Below are 21,451 nucleotides of genomic sequence, written 5' to 3'. Positions count from 1 at the left end.
GCTGCATACTCAGTGATTAAATTAGCTGCAGAAAGTGTTTAAAACTAGTTTAAGGTGGCAACGGTGCATATGTGCCCCCATCGTGCCAAACTGTGTATATCCATTGACACACACACAGCAGAGGTGAGCCATGCCCCTGTTCTGTCCTCACACAAGTTTGGCTGACGTCAACAAGAACCTATGGCCCCACTGCCCTCGGTTTCTCCGGTGAATGCAGGAAGTGAGGAGAGCAATGCTGGAGCCAGAGAATTAAAGCTGGGTAAGTCTTTGGGGGGGGGGGGCTGTGCTTTTTTAAAAAAAGTTATTTGTGAAGCAAAAATTATAAACATATATAAATATATACGAAACTTAAATAAAATTTAATTCCAGCTGACTTTGGTGTCTTGAGGTTATATACTGCAAAAATGTCTTCCGCTTCCACTGTGTGATTCCTTTTTGTCTACATGAATATGTATAGTATTACAAAACACACTAATTTATTGAAAATATATATTTCATTAAATTAATACAGACACCAATCAGGATTATTATATAAACATATCAGGATTTTGCTGATGGCTGCTGAGTTTTTTCTTCATATTGTCTCTCTGATTGACGTCTTCTGTATACATCATCTGAAAAAAGAATATATACTATGTATCATGAGTGTGTAGAAACTGTACAAGACCAGAAACAGAAAATAAAGAAAACCCCCATCTGCTTAAAGACCACTTCAATCCCTCTGAAGTCACTTGGTAAACAAAGGCAGGAACCCATAAATCTTATGTCCTGTAGGTCAAGGATGAATGAACAAGCTGCACAAGTATAATTATTAAATATAAATAATTCCCACTGACTACCTTTACCAAAGGCACAAATTCACCATTTACAGTGAGGGAAAAAAATGATCATATCCCCTGCTGATTTTGTATGTTTGCCCACTGACAAAGAAATGATCAGTCTATAGTTTTAAAGGTAGGTTTATTTTAACAGTGAGAGACAGAACAAGAAAAAAAACCCAGAAAACCGCATTACAAAAAAGTTATAAATTGATTTGCATTTTAATGAGTGAAATAAGTATTTGACCCCTTCGCAAAACAGAACTTAGTACTTGGTGGAAAAACCCTTGTTGGCAATCACAGAGGTCAGACGTTTCTTGTAGTTTCCACCTCCATGTTTGACGGTGGAGATGGTATTCTTGGGGTCATAGGCAGCATTCCTCCTCCAAACACGACGAGTTGCGTTGTTGCCTCGATTTTGGTCTCATCTGACCAGAACACTTTCACCCAGTTCTCCTTTGAATCATTCAGATGTTCATTAGCAAACCTCAGACGGGCCTGTACATGTGCTTTCTTTAGCAAGGGGACCTTGCAGGCGCTGCAGGATTTCAATCCATCATGGCATCATGTGTTACCAATTGTTTTCTTGGTTACAATGGTCCCAGCTGCCTTAAGATCATTGACAAGATTCTCCTGTGAAGTTCTGGGCTGATTCCTCACCATTCTCATGATCATTGAAACTCCACAAGGTGGGATCTTGCATGAAGCCCCAGACCGAGGGAGACTGACAGTTATTTTGTGTTTCTTCCATTTGCAAGTAATTGCACCAACTGTTGTCACCCTCTCACCAAGCTGCTTGGCAATGGTCTTGTAGTTCATTCCAGCCTTGTGTAGGTCTACAATCTTGTCCCTGACATCCTTGGACAGCTCTTTGGTCTTGGCCATGGTGGAGAGATTGGAATCTGATTGATTGATTACTTCTGTGGATAGGTGTATTTTATACAGGTAACAAGCTAAGATTAGGAGCACTCCCTTTAAGATAGTGCCCCTAATCTCAGCTCATTACCTGTATAGAAGACACCTGGGAGCCAGAAATCTTTTTGATTGATAGGGGATAAAATACTTATTTCACTCAATAAAATGCAAATCAGTTTAAAACTTTTTTGAAATGTGTTTTTCTGGATATTTTTGTTGTTATTCTGTCTCTCACTGTTAAAACAAAATGACCATTAAAATTATAGACTGCTTATTTCTTTGTCAGTGGGCAAACATACAAAATCAGCAGGGGATAAAATACTTTTTTCCCTCACTGTATATTGTAGTGCTCTTTACAACCTGTCGCTAAAAATGTTCGAAATGCAGCACTCTCTGCAGGGAAGACATTGAATCCTTACCTTTCCTGTGGCACTTATTTCTGCAGTAGTGAAGAGAGGCTGAAAATACTGCAGAATGGGTACATCCTATTATGTTAGATTCCTGGTGCCCTGCTGCACTCAGTGGTTCAGTTCACCGGTCCGTACATCACCACTGTGTCCTGTAGTGACATAGGGACAGGCAGAAAAGCACAGCGTGCAGAAGAGCACCAGAGAATCAACTTCGGATGCTACAGGATCTTCATCTGGCAATTTCTCCTCACTAATGGCAGCACAGGCAGCAGAAGTAGTGAACATTCACTATCTTCTGAGGAGGGAGCACTGTATTTTGAAAAAGTGGAACTATAGTTTGCATTATTTACCTATCCTTCAACTATCCAAGGTACCTCGCTGGCATCTTCTGGGTGCCCGGATGTAGTCATCTTCATTGGCTGCTGCGGGATGGCATCACTCCTGTGCATCCTCAGGAATTCAGTCACCCTGGCACAAAGGATATGTGCTGGAATGTAAAGTGAGATGCGCATGCGCAGCTAACTGTACATTGTAAAGAAGCCTGCAAGCAGCCAGGAAGGTTTATTTTATTGCAGAATAGTAACTGCATGTCTCGTTTGCAATGAAGAGCCTGCATGTTCAGTTTTTCCTTTTAAAATTTAGGACTTTATCTTTGCCTTAAAGTGGCTGTAAACCCCCCCCCCCCCCCACGCAGGCAAGTGGCACATAATGGGCTAGTTTGTGATGCATACTAGCCCATTATGCTTTTATTTTGCAGGGGAATAAAAAGGAAGTAAAATCCATCAAGGTTTACTTCCTTTTAAAGAATTCACGTTGAGTATATAGTGAAAAGTATTACTTAAAGCGGTTGTATACCCGTTTTTTTTTTTTCTACACCTGCAAGGGAAAAGGCATAATGAGCTAGTATGCACCGCATACTAGCTCATTATGAGATACTTACCTTAGAACGAGGCGCCGGCATCTCACCTGGTCCACGCCGAGGGAGCTGACATCTCCCCTCGGCGTGTCTTCCGGGTATTGTGGCTCCAGCGCTGTGAGTGGCCGGAGCCGCGATGTCGTCACTCCCACGCATGCGCGCGGGAGACTTCTGCCCTGCAAGCTCCGGAGTTTGCCGGGCTGTCAGCCGAGAATCCCCTGTGCGCATGCGCTGCTGCAGTCAGCGGCTCATTGCGAGGGGAATATCTCCTAAACCTTACAGGTTTAGGAGATATTTTTTTTACCTACAGGTAAGCCTTATTATATGCTTACCTGTAGGTAAAAGTTAAAAATAAAGGTATACAACCACTTTAATAAAAAACAAAGGTGAAATTATTATAAATGTTGTTAAAGAAGACAGCAAAGGCTTTAAAACTGTTTTTGTCCATCATTCAGCCTATAATAATACATCCGAGCAAAGTATTTATTAAAGGATTGCACCAAGTCAAAGCTTTATATGTTCATTTAAAAATTAACAAAAAATTAACAAAAAATATGTAGGCAGGCAATTACTTATAGAGTTTGATGCATACTGACCCCACTAAATTTGGCCTTGTCCTCTACACATCAGTGACCATTGGTCATGAAAAGGTAAAACATAACCCATTTTTATTTGTGGGTTTATAACATAATTTCCTATTGATAGCACATACTAGAGTAGCACCCTGGTGTTTAGGCAGGGTTGCTCCTAAATTTACTTGCCAAGCATAGTTGCCTTAGCTAATTGTTGAGGATCAATTGATTTCACTCTAATGCCCTGTACACACGGTCGGACATTGATCGGACATTTCGACAACAAAATCCATGGATTTTTTTCGACGGATGTTGGCTCAAACTTGTCTTGCATATACTCGGTCACACAAAGTTGTCGGAAAATCCGATCGTTCTGAACGCGGTGACGTAAAACACGTATGTCGGGACTCTAAACGGAGCAGTAGCCAATAGCTTTCATCTCTTTATTTATTCTGAGCATGCGTGGCACTTTGTGCGTCGGATTTGTGTACACACGATCGGAAATTCCGACAACGGATTTTGTTGTCGGAAAATTTTATAGCCTGCTCTCAAACTTTGTGTGTCGGAAAATCCGATGGAAAATGTGTGATGGAGCCTACACACGGTCTGAATTTTTCGACAACAAGGTCCTATCACACATTTTCCGGCGGAAAATCCGACCGTGTGTACAGGGCATTAGTCTAATTGCTGCACTTCTCTCTTTTGCCGCTAGGTGGCCGGGTACCTGGTGGCATTAGATATGAGAAGGGCAATGCAAGGTCAGAATATGGGTATATGGGGTATCCCAGCCAATTGGCAGGGGTTTTCTTTCAAACATAAACTTTATTAACGTGCACAACTGGCGAAATCAGGTCAATACAACAAAAATGAAAAATATAACATACAAATTACAACTGAAATATAACCTCATTCGTCTAGTATATGGCGGCACAGATCAGTAAAGTCGCTTATAAAGCCAATCCCCGACCGCCGCCGCCCCTTGTTGTTTTCTAGAAAAAATGTATAAAAGGAATTCAAGTAGCAGACCTGACCTCGTTCGTTCCCTTTTTTCCTATTTCCAAAAATAAAAAAATAAACAAAGCAAAAAAAGAAAAAAGGGGTTGTGAAACAGAGAGAGAGGAGAGAAAAAAGAGAAAGGGAAAGAAGGGAGCAATCAGCAGAAAGGGAAAGGGGGGGTATATAAAAAAAAAAAAAAAAAAAAAAAAAAAGGGGAAAAGGGGGATTAGGTATCTTTGGTTCCAGATAGCCAAGGCATATAGGGGGAAATATTCATGTATGACTCTCTTGTCCAAGGAGGGCTACCCCCTCCACAGACAGGATAAACTGTTTCCAGGCACTCCAAATCATGGAATATTTGTCCTGTTGATGTTGCTCAACCGCTAGCATGTCCTCCATTCTACTAATGTCTACCAACTTACGCAGCCAGGCAGCCACCGGCGGTGTTTGTTTTTACCAATAGAGTGGAATGCAGGACTTTGCAGCATTGAGGAAGTGCCTTAAGAATGATTTTTGATAACATTTGGTAGGGATATTCGAAACATGCAGTAAAAAAAGTGCCGATCACCAGGAATCTTATACTCCGTTAATTTTTGGGTCACTTCCCGGACTGTCGTCCAGAAAGGAGTCAATTTAGGGCATGACCAAAATATGTGGATTAACGTACCTCTATCTCCCTGACATCTCCAGCAACGATCAGCAGTGTCAGGGTAGTATTGATGCAAGAGGTGGGGGGTGAGGTACTATCTCGTCAGTAGTTTATACCGTATTTATCGGCGTATAACACGCACCTCAATTTAGGAGGGAATTTTAAGGAAAAAAAACTTTTAGGAGGGAAGTTGAAGGGAAAAAAACTTACATTTAAATGCCCATCATTGCAGCCTTGCCCCAGTCCAGCCTTGCCCAGTGCAGCCTTGCTCAGTGCAGCCTTGTCAGTGCAGCCATGTCAGTGCAGCCTTGCCAGTGCAGCCTTGCCAGTGCAGCCATGTCAGTGCAGCCTTGCCAGTGCAGCCATGTCAGTGCAGCCTTGCCAGTGCAGCCATGTCAGTGCAGCCTTGCTAGTGCAGCCATGTCAGTGCAGCCATGTCAGTGCAGCCTTGCTAGTGCAGCCATGTCAGTGCAGCCATGTCAGTGCAGCCATGTCAGTGCAGCCTTCCCCAGTGTCCAGTCCAGCCTTGCCCCAGTCCAGCCTTGCCCCAGTCCAGCCTTGCTGAAGCCTGTGAGCTTCAAAATCGCCGACCGCGATTTGAAAATGGCACCGCCGGCGCCGAAATACACAGAGCCGGTCCTCGGCTCTTCTCGGCGGCTCTCGTTTACTTTCGGTTCCACTCGGACGGTGAGCGGAGCTATCCGAAACTAGCCATACTCGGCTAGGTTCGGGCGGCGCTCGAGTGAAACCGAAAGTCGCCGAGAAGAGCCGAGGACCGGCACTGTGTATTTCGGCGCCAGCGGCGCCATTTTCAAATCGCGGTCAGCGATTTTTTAATTCTGACAGGTCAGGATCGCAGGGGATCGGCGTATAACACGCACCTGCGATTTTCCCCTGATTTTAAGGGGAAAAAAGTGCGTGTTATACGCCGATAAATACGGTAATTAGATTCTTGGGTTTTCGTACAAACTGAAGACTTCAAAGCGAGTTGCTCTGAATTTTCGTTGTAGGTCCTTTTCCCATTTATCCATGAACGGTAGATGTGGTGGAGCTTTTGGATAAAACCTGTGTTATATTGCCTTCATCGGAGCAATATTCTTCAAGCGTCGTCAAGGGACGAGCGAAGTTCCGAGGATTAGGTGTGGTATACAGAAAGTGTCATAACTGAAGAGCTGGCCAAAAGGTCAATTTAAAGGAGCCCTCCTCCATCATTAATTCCTCAATTGAGGGCCATCTACCGTTCATTAGAAAGTGGGATGCCTGGGTTATGCCCAACTGACGTAGGTTGCCGAACTTGTGAGGGCAGAGGCCCGGGGAAAATTGTGGGTTCCCTAAAATGGGGAACAACGGGGAGTCCAAAGAGGAAAGGGAATATTGTTTAATAGCTACAGAACCTATACGAAGCGTCGTCCCTATTAGGGGGTGGCTTTTTAATAGTGATTGGAGGTGATCATAACACCACAAGGCCCTTGGAAGTGGAATGCGTGTTTGGGCTTGTTCTATCTGAGCCCATAGTTTAGATCAGCCATGGCAGCCCCAATCAATGATTCTGCCTACATGGATTGCCGGATAATATACTAGGATATCAGGCAGAGCCAAACCGCCGTGTTGCTTAGGTAGGGTCATTAAATAAAAAGAAAGCCGTGGCTTCTTATACGCCCACACAAACTTGATGAGGAGCGAGTTAACTTGTTTAAAGTAAGATATAGGGATCCTGATTGGTAAGGCTTGGAGTAAATAAAGAAATTTAGGTAGGATACACATTTTCAGTAGATTAATTCTGCCGAACCATGAGTGTAGGCCCCTATTCCAAGTCTCCAAAAGCGTTCGGTTTTTGGACAGCAGCGGAGAAAAGTTAAGTTCGAATATATGTGACGTATCCATAGAAATATAGGTACCTAAATACTGCAAAGCCGTCGCCGGCTTAAGTGTAGACAACACGGGGAGGGATATCCCTATCCCCATGGCTTCTGATTTATGAAGATTAATTTTTAAGTTGGAGAGGGATCCATAGATCTCAAACTCGCGTAGTAGATTAGGGAGCGAGATAGTGGGGTTTATCAGGGAAAAAAGCATATTGTCTGCGTAGGCCGATATTTTGTGCTGATCACCTCCAACACTTATGTTCGGGTTCAGACGAATTCTATTTAGGAATGGCTCTAGAGACAGGGTAAATAACAAGGGGGAGAGCGAGCATCCCTGTCTAGTACCATTCTGTATAGAGAAAGGATCAGAGAGGACTCCATTGACTTTAACCTGAGCCGTAGGTTCTTAATAAACTATAGTAATCCATTGAATTGAATAATGGTATCCCCTAGGCCAGTGATGGCGAACCTTGGCACCCCAGATGTTTTGGAACTACATTTCCCATGATGCTCAACTACACTGCAGAGTGCATAAGCATCATGGGAAATGTAGTTCCAAAACATCTGGGGTGCCAAGGTTCGCCATCACTGCCCTAGGCCCAGGTGTCAAAGGACCATGAACATATATTGCCAGTTCATCCGGTCAAACGCTTTCTCAGCGTCCATGCTGAGGAAAACGCAGGGTGTGAGGGAAGTTCTGGCTACATGAAGCAGGTTTAAGGCTTTGGTTGTATTGTCCCTCACTTCCCTAGTGGGGACAAAACCTACTTGGTCTAAATGCACCAAGTCTGGTAGATGAGTTGCTAGGCGAGTCGCCAGAATTTTAGTGAACAGTTTAAGGTCGGCGTTCAGAAGAGAAATTGCCACATGAGGTCGGGTCCTTACCTTCCTTCGGGATGACAGATATATAAGCTTTTAGCGTAGCTCTAGGAAGGGCCTCGTAGTTGCCCAACTCATTAAACAAATCTACCATGTAGGGTCCTAAGATAGGAAGCAGGTTTCTGTAGTACTGCAGGGTAAGGCCATTCGGACTGGGGGCTTTCCCGGTTTGGTAGAGTTCACCGCTAATATCAATTCCTCTAAACTTATTGGCTTGTCTAGTCCCGCTTTGATTTCAGGTGTGATAGTAGGCATCTGAGCTGATTGGATGTATTCATCCATAAGCGATTGGGAGTTTGTGGCAGATGGTATATTATAAAGGGACGCGTAGAAATCTCGAAATACCTCAGTGATCTGCAAGGGCAAGGCCATCTTCTGGGCATTTGGGGACATAATATGTGGTATGTATGATTGGAGTTTTTGTTCCTTAATCGACCTAGCTAATGTTTTCCCACACTTATCACACTTATAAGCCATATGCGTAACTGATTTTCCTGCATTTCTGCAGTGCCGCCTTGGCCCTATATTGTAGGAGATCATTAATTTGTACCCAAATTTCAGCTACTTCACGTTCTATAGCAGGGGAGGGTGTGTGTTTGTGTTTAGACTCCGTAACCTGAAGTTCGGTCAGGAGCAGTTTTAATTGTCGTTCTTTGTCTCTTAAGTCTGGAACCATGTTTGATAAGAATACCTCGTATGACTGTCTTATAGCCTCCCATACCATGCCTGTACTACTATCAGGAGTTCTGTTCGTCTGGAAATATAAAGGCAGCTCTTTAGCGATTTCTACTTCCGGAACCTGTAAGAGACTTTCATTCAATTTCCAGATGCGTGTCGCCTGTGAGGCGACCTGCGATACAGCATAAGTATGGGAGCATTGTCAGACCATGTAATCAAACCAATGGAAGTTTTGCAAACCGTGTGCAACTGGGCATGAGGGATTAAGAAGTCAATTCTCGAATAGACCTTGTGAGGGGGAGAATAAAATGAATAATCTTTTGCCCGAATGTTGGAGGTGCCACACGTCGATCAGTTGGGCATTGTGTAAACCTGGATTAATCCGTTTATGGGAGCCTGTGGGGACAGAAGACTTTCCCCGAGGACGTGTCTACTTGAGGGGTCAGTGAGACATTAAAGTCCCCTCCTAAGATCAATGGGCCCTTCGTAAAGTCCATCAGTTTGACCAAGATTTGACGCATAAAGATATCCTGGTGATCATTAGGCGCATAGATCGTCGCTAAAGTCAAGCGCACCCCGCCGAGGAGCCCTTCATCTAACAAAGTCTCACTGCAAACCCAAGGAAGTTTACTAGAGAGGATAGATACACCTCTAGATTTAGCCATTTATATGTGTGGCATGGTATATCACAGGAAAAAATCTGCTCTTGAGCATGGGCGGCCCATCCTCTCTAAAATGAGTCTCTTGTATGAATGCTATATCAGTATGAGTAGCTTTCAAATCATGTAGCAACATTCACCTTAAGGCTATCCATTACCAAATACCAAAACCCAAAAAAAGACAAATGGGAAGAAAAAAAGGGAGGGGGTTGGGAGGGAGGGAAAAGGGGAGAAAAAAAGGAAGGGAGGAAAAATGAAAAACTAAAAGAGAGAATGAAAAAAAAAAAAAAAAAAAAGAGAGGAAAGTGGGACGAGAGACGGAAACCCTATCCGTCCCTCACTCCACTTAAAAACAACTAATTTGTTTGTTTTTTTTGGGACTGTTGCCATAGGACACAGCATTCCTGCACATGCAGATGTGGCGACCTCAGATCTCATATTTACACTAAAGTGCAATAAAAAAAAAAAAAAAATAGTCATTTAAAACAATGACATTGAAAAAAATATGCCTTTAAGAGGCGTGGGCAGAAGTGACGTTTTGACGTCGCTTCCGCCCAGCAGTGTCATGGAGATGAGTGGGCGCCATCTTAGCCTCACTCGTCTCCAGGCACAGCACAGCACAGAAGGACGCGATCGCCTCCGCCGCTACAGACGGCTCCGGTAAGCGGCGGAGGGCACCGGATCACGGTGGGAAGGGGGGGGCCCTCTCCCACCACCGATAAAAGTGATCTCGCGGCGAATCTGCCGCAGGGACCACTTTTATCAGAAAGCGAACCGCCGCACGAAAACGGGGATACCAGGGTTATGGCAGCTAGCTGCCGCCATAACAACGATATCCCCCTTCAAAATTTGGACGTACATCGGCGTGCAGCGGTCCGGAAGTGGTTAAGGGGGATTTACTAAAACTGGTTCACAGAATCTGGTGCAGCTTTGCATAGTGACCAATCAACTTCCAACTTCAGCTTGTTCAATTAACCTCCCTGGCGGTATGATTATTTCGGATTTTAGGTGCTAAAAGCGGTACAATTATTTTGCATGGAAATTTGGCGTTTTATATTGTAGGTCTGTAATTCTTAACAATAACACACTTAAATCTGTCCAAACAAGAGTCTAGTAGATATCCCGGGTATGATAAAGTTTGAAACACAAAAACATAAATTTTAATATAATAAATAAAAATAAATAATTAAAAATAAAAATAAAAAATAATATTAAAATAAATTTCCCCACGATTCACTATCGCTCAATTCTGCAAGTGTTCTAATTTATTATCGCTGTTTTCTAGCTGGTCTAAAGCCACTTTTGATGTAAAGGGACACTTTTTGGTTGCTATGGACAATCTCCAGTTTCCAGGCAGAAGAACAGTATATATCATATAAAACTGCATGCAGGGCATAGGCCAAAGCACTGGGGACAAAAGGGATGTGAAATCATTTCATACAGTACTGTAATCTGTAAGATTACAGTACTGTATGTGTTATGATTTTTACATTTTTTTGAATTTGCCGCCAGGCTTCGCCCCCGTGCGTCGCGACGCTCGCAGGGAACGGAGCCTGGCACAGAGAGGCTTTGGGAGGAGGACGGAGCCCACAGACACTGCGGGGGACATCGCAGGAACCCGGGGACAAGGTAAGTGTACCGCTCCAGGATCCTGCAATGTAATCCCGAGTGTGGCTCGGGGTTACCGCTAATGGTGCTGAATTTTAACCCCGAGCCACACTCGGGAAAACCGCCAGGGAGGTTAAGCCTAGTTTCACAATGAATGTCCTTTCAGTCCAACTTCGGGGGTGATTTGAGAGACATCTGTGCAGGCTCACGCACAGAAGTCTATTGAAATAGCCCCCGAAGTCGCCAAAAACGGTGCATGATCTACTTTTGGTAATCTGTGCGGCGTTGCATCAATTCGGGCGGTGTCTTTGCCAGGAAAATAGGCTCTGATTTGGAATGCGATTTGACATGTTAAATCGCATGTCAAATCTGCCCGGTGTGAACAAGGGCTTGACAAGAAGCTGATTGGTTACTAAGCACAGCTGTAACAGATTCTGTGTGCACCAGTTTTAGTAAATACCCCCTTTTCTTTTAAAGAAAGAACAGAAGCTGGCATTTAAACCTAAAAACAAAAATGTAATACATTTCAACTTACCAATTCTCAGATGTGGTAGCTGCATTAGTTTTATTTATTTTTTCCTTTTTCTCACCTGGTGATCCATCCAGGAAGTCTGTTATTTTTAAACCAAGCTGTCCAACAAAAGTGACAGCTGCAGGGTTGACACAAACCATTACTTACAGCAGAAGCCGGTCTGCTGGTGCTGGGCACTGGATGTCCACTGGCACCACCTGATCGTTGGGCAGAGACACCGAACAGAGCTCTGGCTATGTAAACAAGGCAGAGCTTTGTTCTGACAGGGAAAGGAGGGGGAGGTGTATGTGATGGATTTTGTATCCCTGCCAAAACGGAAATAAAGTCCATCAATTCCCTAAGTAAAAGCACTTACAGTAACACAGTACACAAACACTGGCTAGGCACACAGTTAACCCTTTGAGTGCCCTAGATATTTAACCTCTTCCCAGCCAGTGTCATTAGTACAGTGACAGTGCATATTTTTAGCACTGATCACTATACACTCATAGTGCCACTGGTTCCCACAAAGTGTCAGTAAGTGTCCGATTGTCCACCATAATATCGCTGATCGCCGCCATTACTAGTATATATAAAAAAATAATAATACAAATTCCAGCATATATACCATAGTTTGTAGAGGCTATAACTTTGGGACAAACCAATCAATATACGCATATTGGCCTATATTTTTAAAGACATTTGATTTATAAAAAATTTTTTATTGGCTGTGTTTTATAGCAGAAAGTAAAAAAAAAATATTTTTTTAAATTGTCTTTTTTGTTAATAGTGCAAAAAAAAAAATACGCAGAGGTGATCAAAAACCACCTAAAGAAAGCTCCATTCATGGGAAAAAAAAAAAAGGACACAAATTGATTTGGGCACAGCGTTGCATGAGCACGCAATTGCCAGTTATAGTAACGCAGTGCCGTATAGCAAAAAAAATGGCCTGGTCACGAACGGGGGGTAAATCTTCTGGAGGTCAAGTGGTAAACTTAAAGTGTATGTAATCCCTACCAATAAACTTGTTCTATTTGATCCCTTTTGGTAAGTTAAATATATCATTGAAGTTTCTATTCAGTAAGTTTACACAAATATCTGTTGATTCTGCCACAAATCTTGTAAACTGAGGTGGGGTGCGGGAGGTGGGAGTGGGTATGAGGAGAGGGCTGTGTCCTTACTAATCCATGATAAAAGAAGTTGGCCAGCTAACATCACAAGCTAAAGTTGCCATAGACAAAGATTTCCATACATGCATAGATTCCCCCCTTCCACACTAATACAGCGAACAGCTGAATCTCTTGCTGCCAGCTATTGAAGTCTGACAGCCACAGGTACTGTCAGAACAGTGATTGTAGTCAATTGGCTGAACTCATTGTACAGCCAACTTGTTTTCTGCCTAGTTCCTTCAATAGTCTTCTGCTGTCAGAAAGGCCACTTTAGGCTCGAATTTGTTCGAGTTGTGTATGGCTAGGTTTAGGATATCAAAGCTCAAAAATGACTGGGTTATCAGCATAAACATGAAGGTAGGAGCACAATATACTTTTGGCACATCAATAGCTATTACTATCTACTTCAGAGGTCTTCAAACAGTGGCCCTTTGCTTGCCTTTATCCAGCCCTTGGGACACTATTCCTCCCACTGACACCAATGATATGGTGCTATTCCTCCCACTGACACCAATGATATGGCGCTTATCCTCCCACTGACACCAACGATATGGTGCTATTCCTTCCATTGACACCAATGATATGGTGCTATTCCTTCCATTGACACCAATGATATGGTGCTATTCCTCCTACTGACACCAATGATATGGTGCTATTCCTCCCACTGACACCAATGATATGGTGCTATTCCTCCTACTGACACCAATGATATGGTGCTATTCCTTCCACTGACACCAATGATATGGTGCTATTCCTCCCACTGACACCAATGATATGGTGCTATTCCTCCCACTGACACCAATGATATGGTGCTATTCCTCCTACTGACACCAATGATATGGTGCTATTCCTTCCACTGACACCAATGATATGGTGCTATTCCTCCCACTGACACCAATGATATGGTGCTATTCCTCCCACTGACACCAATGATATGGCGCTATTCCTCCTACTGACACCAATAATATGGTGCTATTCCTCCCACTGACACCAATGATATGGTGCTATTCCTCCCACTGACACCAATGATATGGTGCTATTCCTCCTACTGACACCAATGATATGGTGCTATTCTTCCTACTGACACCAATGATATGGTGCTATTCCTCCTACTGACACCAATGATACGGTGCTATTCCTTCCACTGACACCAATGATATGGTGCTATTCCTCCCACTGACACCAATGATATGGTGCTATTCCTTCCACTGAGACCAATGATAAGGTGCTATTCCCTCCACTGACATCAATGATATGGTGCTATTCCTCCCGCTGACACCGATGATATGGTGCTATTCCTCCCACTTACACCAATGATATGGTGCTAGTCCTTCCACTGACACCAATTATAGGGCACTATTATTCCCACTGACACCAACGATGGGGCACTAATAATTCCCCTAATACCAAAGATGGGACATTGTTTACTCCTACTGATGCTGGGACATTTTCTACCTCCATTGGCCGTGGTCCAGCCCTCCTAAAGTCTGAATCACAGTAAACCGGCCCTTTGTTTAGAACGTTTGGAGACCCCTGCTCTAATTGAAGTGTGTAGGGATAAAGCTTGGAATAACATGCATGTATTTCACAGATATACCAAATATATATTTTGCATTAAAGTCTATGTCAAGACAAAATGAAAAAAAAAAAAAAAAAAGGGTCATCAGCAAGGCGCAATTTTTGAATGCTTTGATATTTAACCACTTGCCGACCAGCCACCGCAGTTGAACTGCGGCAGAATGGCACGGCTGGGCTAAACGACGTTATGTAACGTCGCTTCACCCTGTGGCCACTAGGGGGCGTGCGCCCTCGCAACAATGCGAGTGCCCAGCGGCCACAATCACCCCTGGGCTTCCACGATCGCCGCTGACACACGGAGAACCGGGATCAGCCCCGGAAGATTCTACCCCCTTCCTGACCAGAGCACTTTTTGCGATTCGGCACTGCGTCGCTTTAACTTGCGTGGTCGTGCGACGTTGCACCCAAACAAAACTGACGTCTTTTTTTCCCACAAATTTTTTTTTACTAGTAATGGCGGCGATCTGCGATTTTTATCAGGACTACGACATTATGGCGGACACATCGGACAATTTTGACACATTTTTGGGACCACTGGCACTTATACAGCGATCAGTGCTAGAAAAATGCATTGATTACTGTAAAACTGTCACTGGCAGGAAAGGGGTTAACACTGGGGGGCGATCAAGGGGTTAATTGTGTTCCCTAGTTAGTGTTCTAACTGAAGGGAGGAGGGGACTGTGTAGGGGAAGAGACAAATCGCTGTTCATACTCTGTATGAACAGATGTTCGGTCTCTTCTCCCCTCAGAGAATCGGAAACTGTGTTTACACTCACACAGACCCCGGTTCTCTGCGTGCCCCGAGCGATCGCAACCACTGGGCACTTGCATCAGCCCCGTGGGCGAGCACGCGCGCGCTCCTCTGTCATGTTACGTCGGTTCTCTTTTTGTCCACTAGGGGCGCACGCTCGCCCCTAGTGGACAAAAAGGGAACCGAAGTAACATGACCGCGATTCTCGCAGCCAAGCCATGTTGCCGCAGTGATGAAATTACTAAAGCGCTGAAGTGGAAAATAAGTTATGTGAAAATATATTAAAAAGATGCCCAAATAATATAGCTGCAATCAATATGTGAACTACACAAAATGCATAAAAAATAAATTAAGTGATGCGCTAAAATTAACCAATTAATATCACACTGTGTGCTATACGTGCAAAATTAAATTCAAGTGTATGAATAAAATATATACATAAACCTCTGTGTATAAACTTAGTGAATAAATAATAAACTTTGATATAATCCAAAACACATATAATTTTTCCACAATTAGGGGAATCTTGTGTGTGTTTTGGATTACCGTATATACTCGAGTATAAGTCGAATTTTTCAGCACATTTTTTTGTGCTGAAAGTACCCCCCTCGACTTATACTCGAGTCAAGCACTTTTCTGCAGCAAAAAATTTCATTTTCCAAACCGACTTTGGGGCCCTGTATCTCAGGGCCACTTGGGGCTAGGAACCCCAAATTTGGTGTGCAAACCCAGTGGAACTGGTACCATAACATAGACAAAGCTGGGGTTCCTAGCACCAAGTAGCCCTGAGATACGGGGCCCCAAATAGGTTTGGAAAATGTCATTCTCTGCTGCAGAAAAGTGCTTGACATTTTCTGAACCGATTTTTGGGGCCCTGTATCTCGGGGCCGCTTGTTGCTAGAAACCCCAGCTTTGGATATTTTATGGTGGTTCCACTGGGTTTGCACACCAAATTTGGGGTTCCTAGCACTAAGTGGCCCTGAGATACGGGGCCCCAAAGTCAGTCAACTGTGTCCATCTGCAGCAATGTCATTTCTGGACCCTTTGGGTTCAGAGACCCCAAATTTTGGCTGCAGCTAGGGGGCATCTAGGAACCCTTAACTACCGAGTTTGAAGTTCGGGGGACCTATGGCTGCAAATAGGCACGGTGAGGTTGCAAATGGGCATTGTTGACCCTCTTTTCCACTTACAGTAGCTGTGCATTTCTCACCCTCGTCTTATACTCGAGTCAATACGTTTTTCCCATTTTTTTGTGGTAAATTAGGGCCTCGACTTATACTCGGAACGACTTATACTCGAGTATATATGGTATATCAAAGTTTATTATTTATTCACTAAGTTTATACACAGAGGTTTATGTATATATTTTATTCATACACTTGAATTTAATTTTGCACGTACAGCACACAGTGTGATATTAATTGGTTAATATTAGCGCATCACTTAATTTATTATTTTTCATGTTGCCGCAGTACAACTGCGGCGGCTGGTCCACAAGCGGTTAAACCAATAATTATACTCAATAATTTGAAAAAAAATCTAGCCTTGAGGTGGGGACGCCCACACTGCAGGGGCAAATTCTGGTTATATTTATGCAGTTTAGGAACTGACACTTCCCCCACAAAGCTCTGGTCTGTGGATGGCCTCCTTGGCATTATCAGAAGTTAGTAACCCTGTATTTTACATGGTGGGGTCAAGGCTGGGAACGTCTTAGAAAGAAGGCTGCAGGGGACTGGTTGCACTATTGGAGGGCTCTGCTAAATAAGGTAAGTATTTCTCTTTAACCTGGTACTCCCAGACATAATGAGCATCTGACCCTTGGGGGGGGGGGGGGTTCTGGCTTTAAGGGTAAAGTCTCAGGCTTGATAAAATTTGTACTAAAATGTATACGACAATAGAAAGAAACTTACAAAATGTTTCCCTGCCAATCCGAACATTGATCATGAACCATTCCATGGCACCTCCCAGAACGAAAAAAAAGGGAAGGAATCGATAGACACCTAATCTCCTCTTCCCTGGGACCGAATCCAGGAGAGTTCTTATTATACTTCTACTGCCCATATCTGGTTGTCTACAAAAAAACAGAACATTTGTGTTACATTACTGGAAGTAACATTACATGACAGCATTCATTAATTGGATTAGTGGTAGATTCTCTGTACTCACCTAAAAGCAGTAGTGAAATAAACAAGAAAACCAAAAAAGTAGCACAAATAGCGATAAACAAGAGGCAGTAACAACTGAAATGCAAGGTATGCCTCTTTGGGAACCTCGACTCTCCAAATATAAAAAAACAATACAGCGGAACCTCGGATTACGAGCATATTCCATTCCAGGACTATGCTCGTAATCCAATGTACTCACATATCAAAGCGAGTTTTCCCATTGAAGTCAATGGAAACTAAAATAATTTGTTCCGCATTGACTTCAATGGGATGCAATACCGCATGCGGCCAGAGGCAGGGGCGCCGGAGAGCCTCGGAAACGGCCAAAAAGTCCTGAGGGACACTTCGGCTGACCTCGGCAAACCTCGGAAAGACTCCGCTCACGAGCCTTCCCGAGGTCAGCCGAACCCTCGGGCCTTTCCGTATATTTCCGAACGCCGCTGATCGGCAACTTTTGGCTCTGCTCAGCTCCGGCGCCCCCCACCTCAGGCCAAAAGCGGTACTGCACACCGCTTTTGGCCTGAATCCTGCTCGTTTTGCGAGACAACACTCGCAAACCGAGTTAGGATTTTTAGAAATACAGAGCTTCGGTTTGCGAAACACTCGTTACTCGCAAACCGAGGTTCCACTGTACTTAAAGCCTAAGTGCAGCCAGAAGCAACAACAGAAAAATCAGCATTACGGACATAACTTACAGTCAGTCCCTTGTGCCGATTTCTCTTCTTCTAGTAGTAATCTTGCTCTGTCCAGGACCCCCCCCCGCTACATCTTCTGGTGCAGAGGGGATTTCATAGTTGGTTTCATGATTGGTGAGGTTGAAAAAAGACACAAGTCCAACTTGTGTGTGTGCTTTTATGTTAATATTACATTGTATATTCCTGTATGTTGTGGTTGTTTAGGTGCCTACCTAATAGTTTTTTGAAATTATCAATGCCCCCCCCCGCTGAAACCACTGCTTGTGGAAGAGAATTACACATCCTTACCGCTCTTACAGTAAAGAACCCTCTACGCTTTCAGTCTACTTAAAGATGCCTGCAGGTGTGAGTGGTCTTGAGAAATACAATGGTTGCGAAAACATCCACTATTTTCCCCCTTCATTTTATTTATATATATATATATATATATACACTCGGGCAAATGCTTCACCTGATACCTGGACACTCAGGGATGATCGGTGCGGAGGGGGAGTTACAAGCACCGATTTCAATAAAGCCTGACAGCCGTTTCTCCTTTTGTCCCCCCCCCCCCCATCAGCTGCTTTAGTGAAATCTACACAGCGGTGATCAGTGCTTGTAACTGCCGCCAAAGCCGCACCGATCACCGTTGACTGTCCCTGTATCCTCCTTCAGCCCCCCTCTGTTCTGCTGCTGTCCCCCTCAATGTCCCCCTCCATGCTGCTGTCCCACTCCGTTCTCCTCCGTGTCCCCCTCCGTTCTGCTGTCCCCCTCCATTCTCCTCCTCTGCCCCCTCCGTGCTGCTGTCCCCCTCAATGTCCACCTCCATTCTCCTCCGTGCTGCTGTCCCCCTCAATGTCCCCCTCCATTCTCCTCCGTGCTGCTGTCCCCCTCAATGTCCCCCTCCATTCTCCTCCGTGCTGCTGTCCCCCTCAATGTCCCCCTCCATTCTCCTCCGTGCTGCTGTCCCCCTCAATGTCCCCCTCCATTCTCCTCCGTGCTGCTGTCCCCCTCAATGTCCTCCTCCATTCTCCTCCTTGCTGCTGTCCCCCTCCATGCTGCTGTCCCCCTCAACGTCCCCCTCCATTCTCCTCCATGCTGCTGTCCCCCTCCGTGCTGCTGTCCCCCTCAACGTCCCCCTCCATTCTCCTCCGTGCTGCTGTCCCCCTCCGTGCTGCTGTCCCCTTCAATGTCCCCCTCCATTCTCCTCCGTGCTGCTGTCCACCTCAATGTCCCCCTCCATTCTCCTCCGTGCTGCTGTCCCCCTCAATGTCCCCCTCCATTCTCCTCAGTGCTGCTGTCCCCCTCAATGTCCCCCTCCATTCTCCTCCATGCTGCTGTCCCCCTCAATGTCCCCCTCCGTGCTGCTGTCCCCCTCAATGTCCCCCTCCGTGCTGCTGTCCCCCTCAATGTCCCCCTCCATTCTCCTCCGTGCTGCTGTCCCCCTCAATGTCCCCCTCCATTCTCCTCCGTGCTGCTGTCCCCCTCAATGTCCCCCTCCATTCTCCTCCGTGCTGCTGTCCCCCTCAATGTCCCCCTCCATTCTCCTCCGTGCTGCTGTCCCCCCTCAATGTCCCCCTCCATTCTCCTCCGTGCTGCTGTCCCCCTCAATGTCCCCCTCCATTCTCTTCCGTGCTGCTGTCCCCCTCAATGTCCCCCTCCATTCTCCTCCATGCTGCTGTCCCCCTTCATGCTGCTGTCTCCCTCAACGTCCCCCTCCGTTCTCCTCCGTGCTGCTGTCCCCCTCAATCACCCCCTCCATTCTCCTCCATGCTGCTGTCCCCCTCAATGTCCTCCTCCATTCTCCTCCGTGCTGCTGTCCCCCTCAATGTCCCCCTCCATTCTCCTCCGTGCTGCTGTCCCCCTTAACGTCCCCCTCCGTGCTGCTGTCCCCCTCCGTTCTCATCCTCTGCCCCCTCGATCTTTCAGGATGGAGAGCGGAGGTAGGAGCCAGCAAATCTGGCTCCTTCCTTTTCCGAATGAACTCTGTCCATTCACATAAATGAAACCTGTGTTTACGATGCTTCCGTTTATGAATGGAGAGGAGCCTCCATCTCCTCTCCATTCATTTTCAGTGCAGCTGAGGCTGCTGAGAAGGGGACTGGGAAACATGTGTCCTCACTCCCTTTCCCCGTCTCAAAGTGGAGATGTCAGGGGTCTATTAAGACCCCTGATATCTTACCAAAGCCCTCCAACAGGGCTAATAGTAATTAAAAAAAAAAAGAATTGCAATAAATAATAAAAAGAAATTAATTGTAATAAATGATAAAAAATAAAATTAAAAAAACAAAAAAAACACACTGACACAGTCCACTCCCCCCCCCCTTAAAAAAAAAGAAAGCATTGTAAAAAAAAAAAAACCATAACAAAATAAATTGTAAAAAATAATTTAAAAAATTGTAAAAAATAAAATTGTAAAAACAAAAAACTACTGACACACGTGCCACTGTCACATGACATTAAAAAAATATATCGGTATCGGCGAGTACTTGAAAAAAAGTATCGGTACTTGTAGTCGGTCTTAAAAAAGTGGTATCGGGACAACCCTACTAGGCATGATGGGAATTGTAGTTCCTGGACAAATGGAGGGCCATAGTTTTGAGACCCCTGCCCTAGACTCATGGGAGCGCAGGGGAGAAGAAGCTGTGAGGAGTAGAGGATCAGGTAAGTTTTTTTTCTACCCTTAGAGCAAAACAAGCAATTAACCCTTGCAATGCAGGAAAAGCCCAACTCCAAGGGATATTTTTTTGTTGGCCGGAGTTAGGCATTAATGCAGCATGCACCTCATTAAGTAGCCCTGATAGGGGGTCTATATATTACGAATAGCCCCTGATAAGTCCCCCTTGGCATTGATACATTCCCCCATCCCCCTTATTCAGTCATTAGTTCTCTATGTAATATTTTATGACTTTCAACAACTACATTACTGGGACTGTGAGATAACACATTATTATTATCTTACCACTGACAGATCCCTCTCTATGTCATGCCCTGATCAGCTCTCTTACCTAGCAGAACTCCCATCACATGGCCAAACAGCACTCTACCCAGGGATCTCACTGACATGTAATGGACAAACATGACTTTACCCTGAGAAATTACTGCATGAGCTCACCACTAGAGGCCGCACAAAGAGCACAGTACACCCAGGGAAAGGAAGACACAGGAATGCTTCAGGACAAATATGACTTTGCCCTGTATACAGGCAGAGGGGGAGCATTCATTGGCTGTGTTACTTCCAGACTGAACTTTTAGTTTAGATCAGAATGAATTCCATCATATCAGAATGCTGGGAGTTCATAAAGAGTGTTCCAGATCCTCATTAGAAAAAGGAGAAATGTTGGGCCTTGTGACAGCTTCATGTACAAGTCAGTAAGGGGTTTATGAATCTGTCACCACCCTATTGGAGGTCACACACACTCCCATGAATGATCGATTTTTCTGATCAATCCCTCCCAATAGGAATAATCGATCTATATGACACACACACAAGGAAGCGGATTTCAATCAAAAGTTAAGATACATTCATAACTTATAATTGTAAGTTCTGCACTTAATGTCATTTATTGCAATGTAAGGTATTGCATCATGCAATCTCGTAATTACATAGTTGGTGAGGTTGAAAAAAAGACACAAGT

At 44.6% G+C, this 21,451-nt stretch overlaps 1 protein-coding gene across 4 annotated transcripts; it reads right to left on the bottom strand.

Annotated features, from left to right (window-relative positions):
• Positions 1–475: 475 nt before the first annotated feature.
• UQCC5 (ubiquinol-cytochrome c reductase complex assembly factor 5) lies at positions 476–20,888 on the bottom strand. 4 transcript variants are annotated; one of them, XM_073591388.1, is made up of 3 exons: positions 20,822–20,888; positions 16,885–17,045; positions 476–614 (listed from the first exon to the last, which is right to left on the bottom strand). In XM_073591388.1, the coding sequence occupies exons 2-3, from the start codon at positions 17,033–17,035 to the stop codon at positions 541–543; spliced, it is 225 nt and encodes a 74-aa protein (XP_073447489.1). In that variant the 5' UTR covers positions 17,036–17,045; positions 20,822–20,888; the 3' UTR covers positions 476–540. The 4 variants fall into 4 exon arrangements, with proteins under 4 accessions (XP_073447489.1, XP_073447488.1, XP_073447487.1 ...); XM_073591387.1 differs by having other exon boundaries at positions 20,776–20,864; XM_073591386.1 differs by lacking the exon at positions 476–614 and adding an exon at positions 2,400–2,630.
• Between the last annotated feature and the right edge of the window lie 563 nt (positions 20,889–21,451).

Source organism: Aquarana catesbeiana, linkage group LG07 (assembly GCF_042186555.1).
Source record: "Aquarana catesbeiana isolate 2022-GZ linkage group LG07, ASM4218655v1, whole genome shotgun sequence".
In the NCBI taxonomy this organism is placed as follows: domain Eukaryota; kingdom Metazoa; phylum Chordata; class Amphibia; order Anura; family Ranidae; genus Aquarana; species Aquarana catesbeiana.
This window is presented reverse-complemented; position numbering and strand designations above follow the sequence as displayed.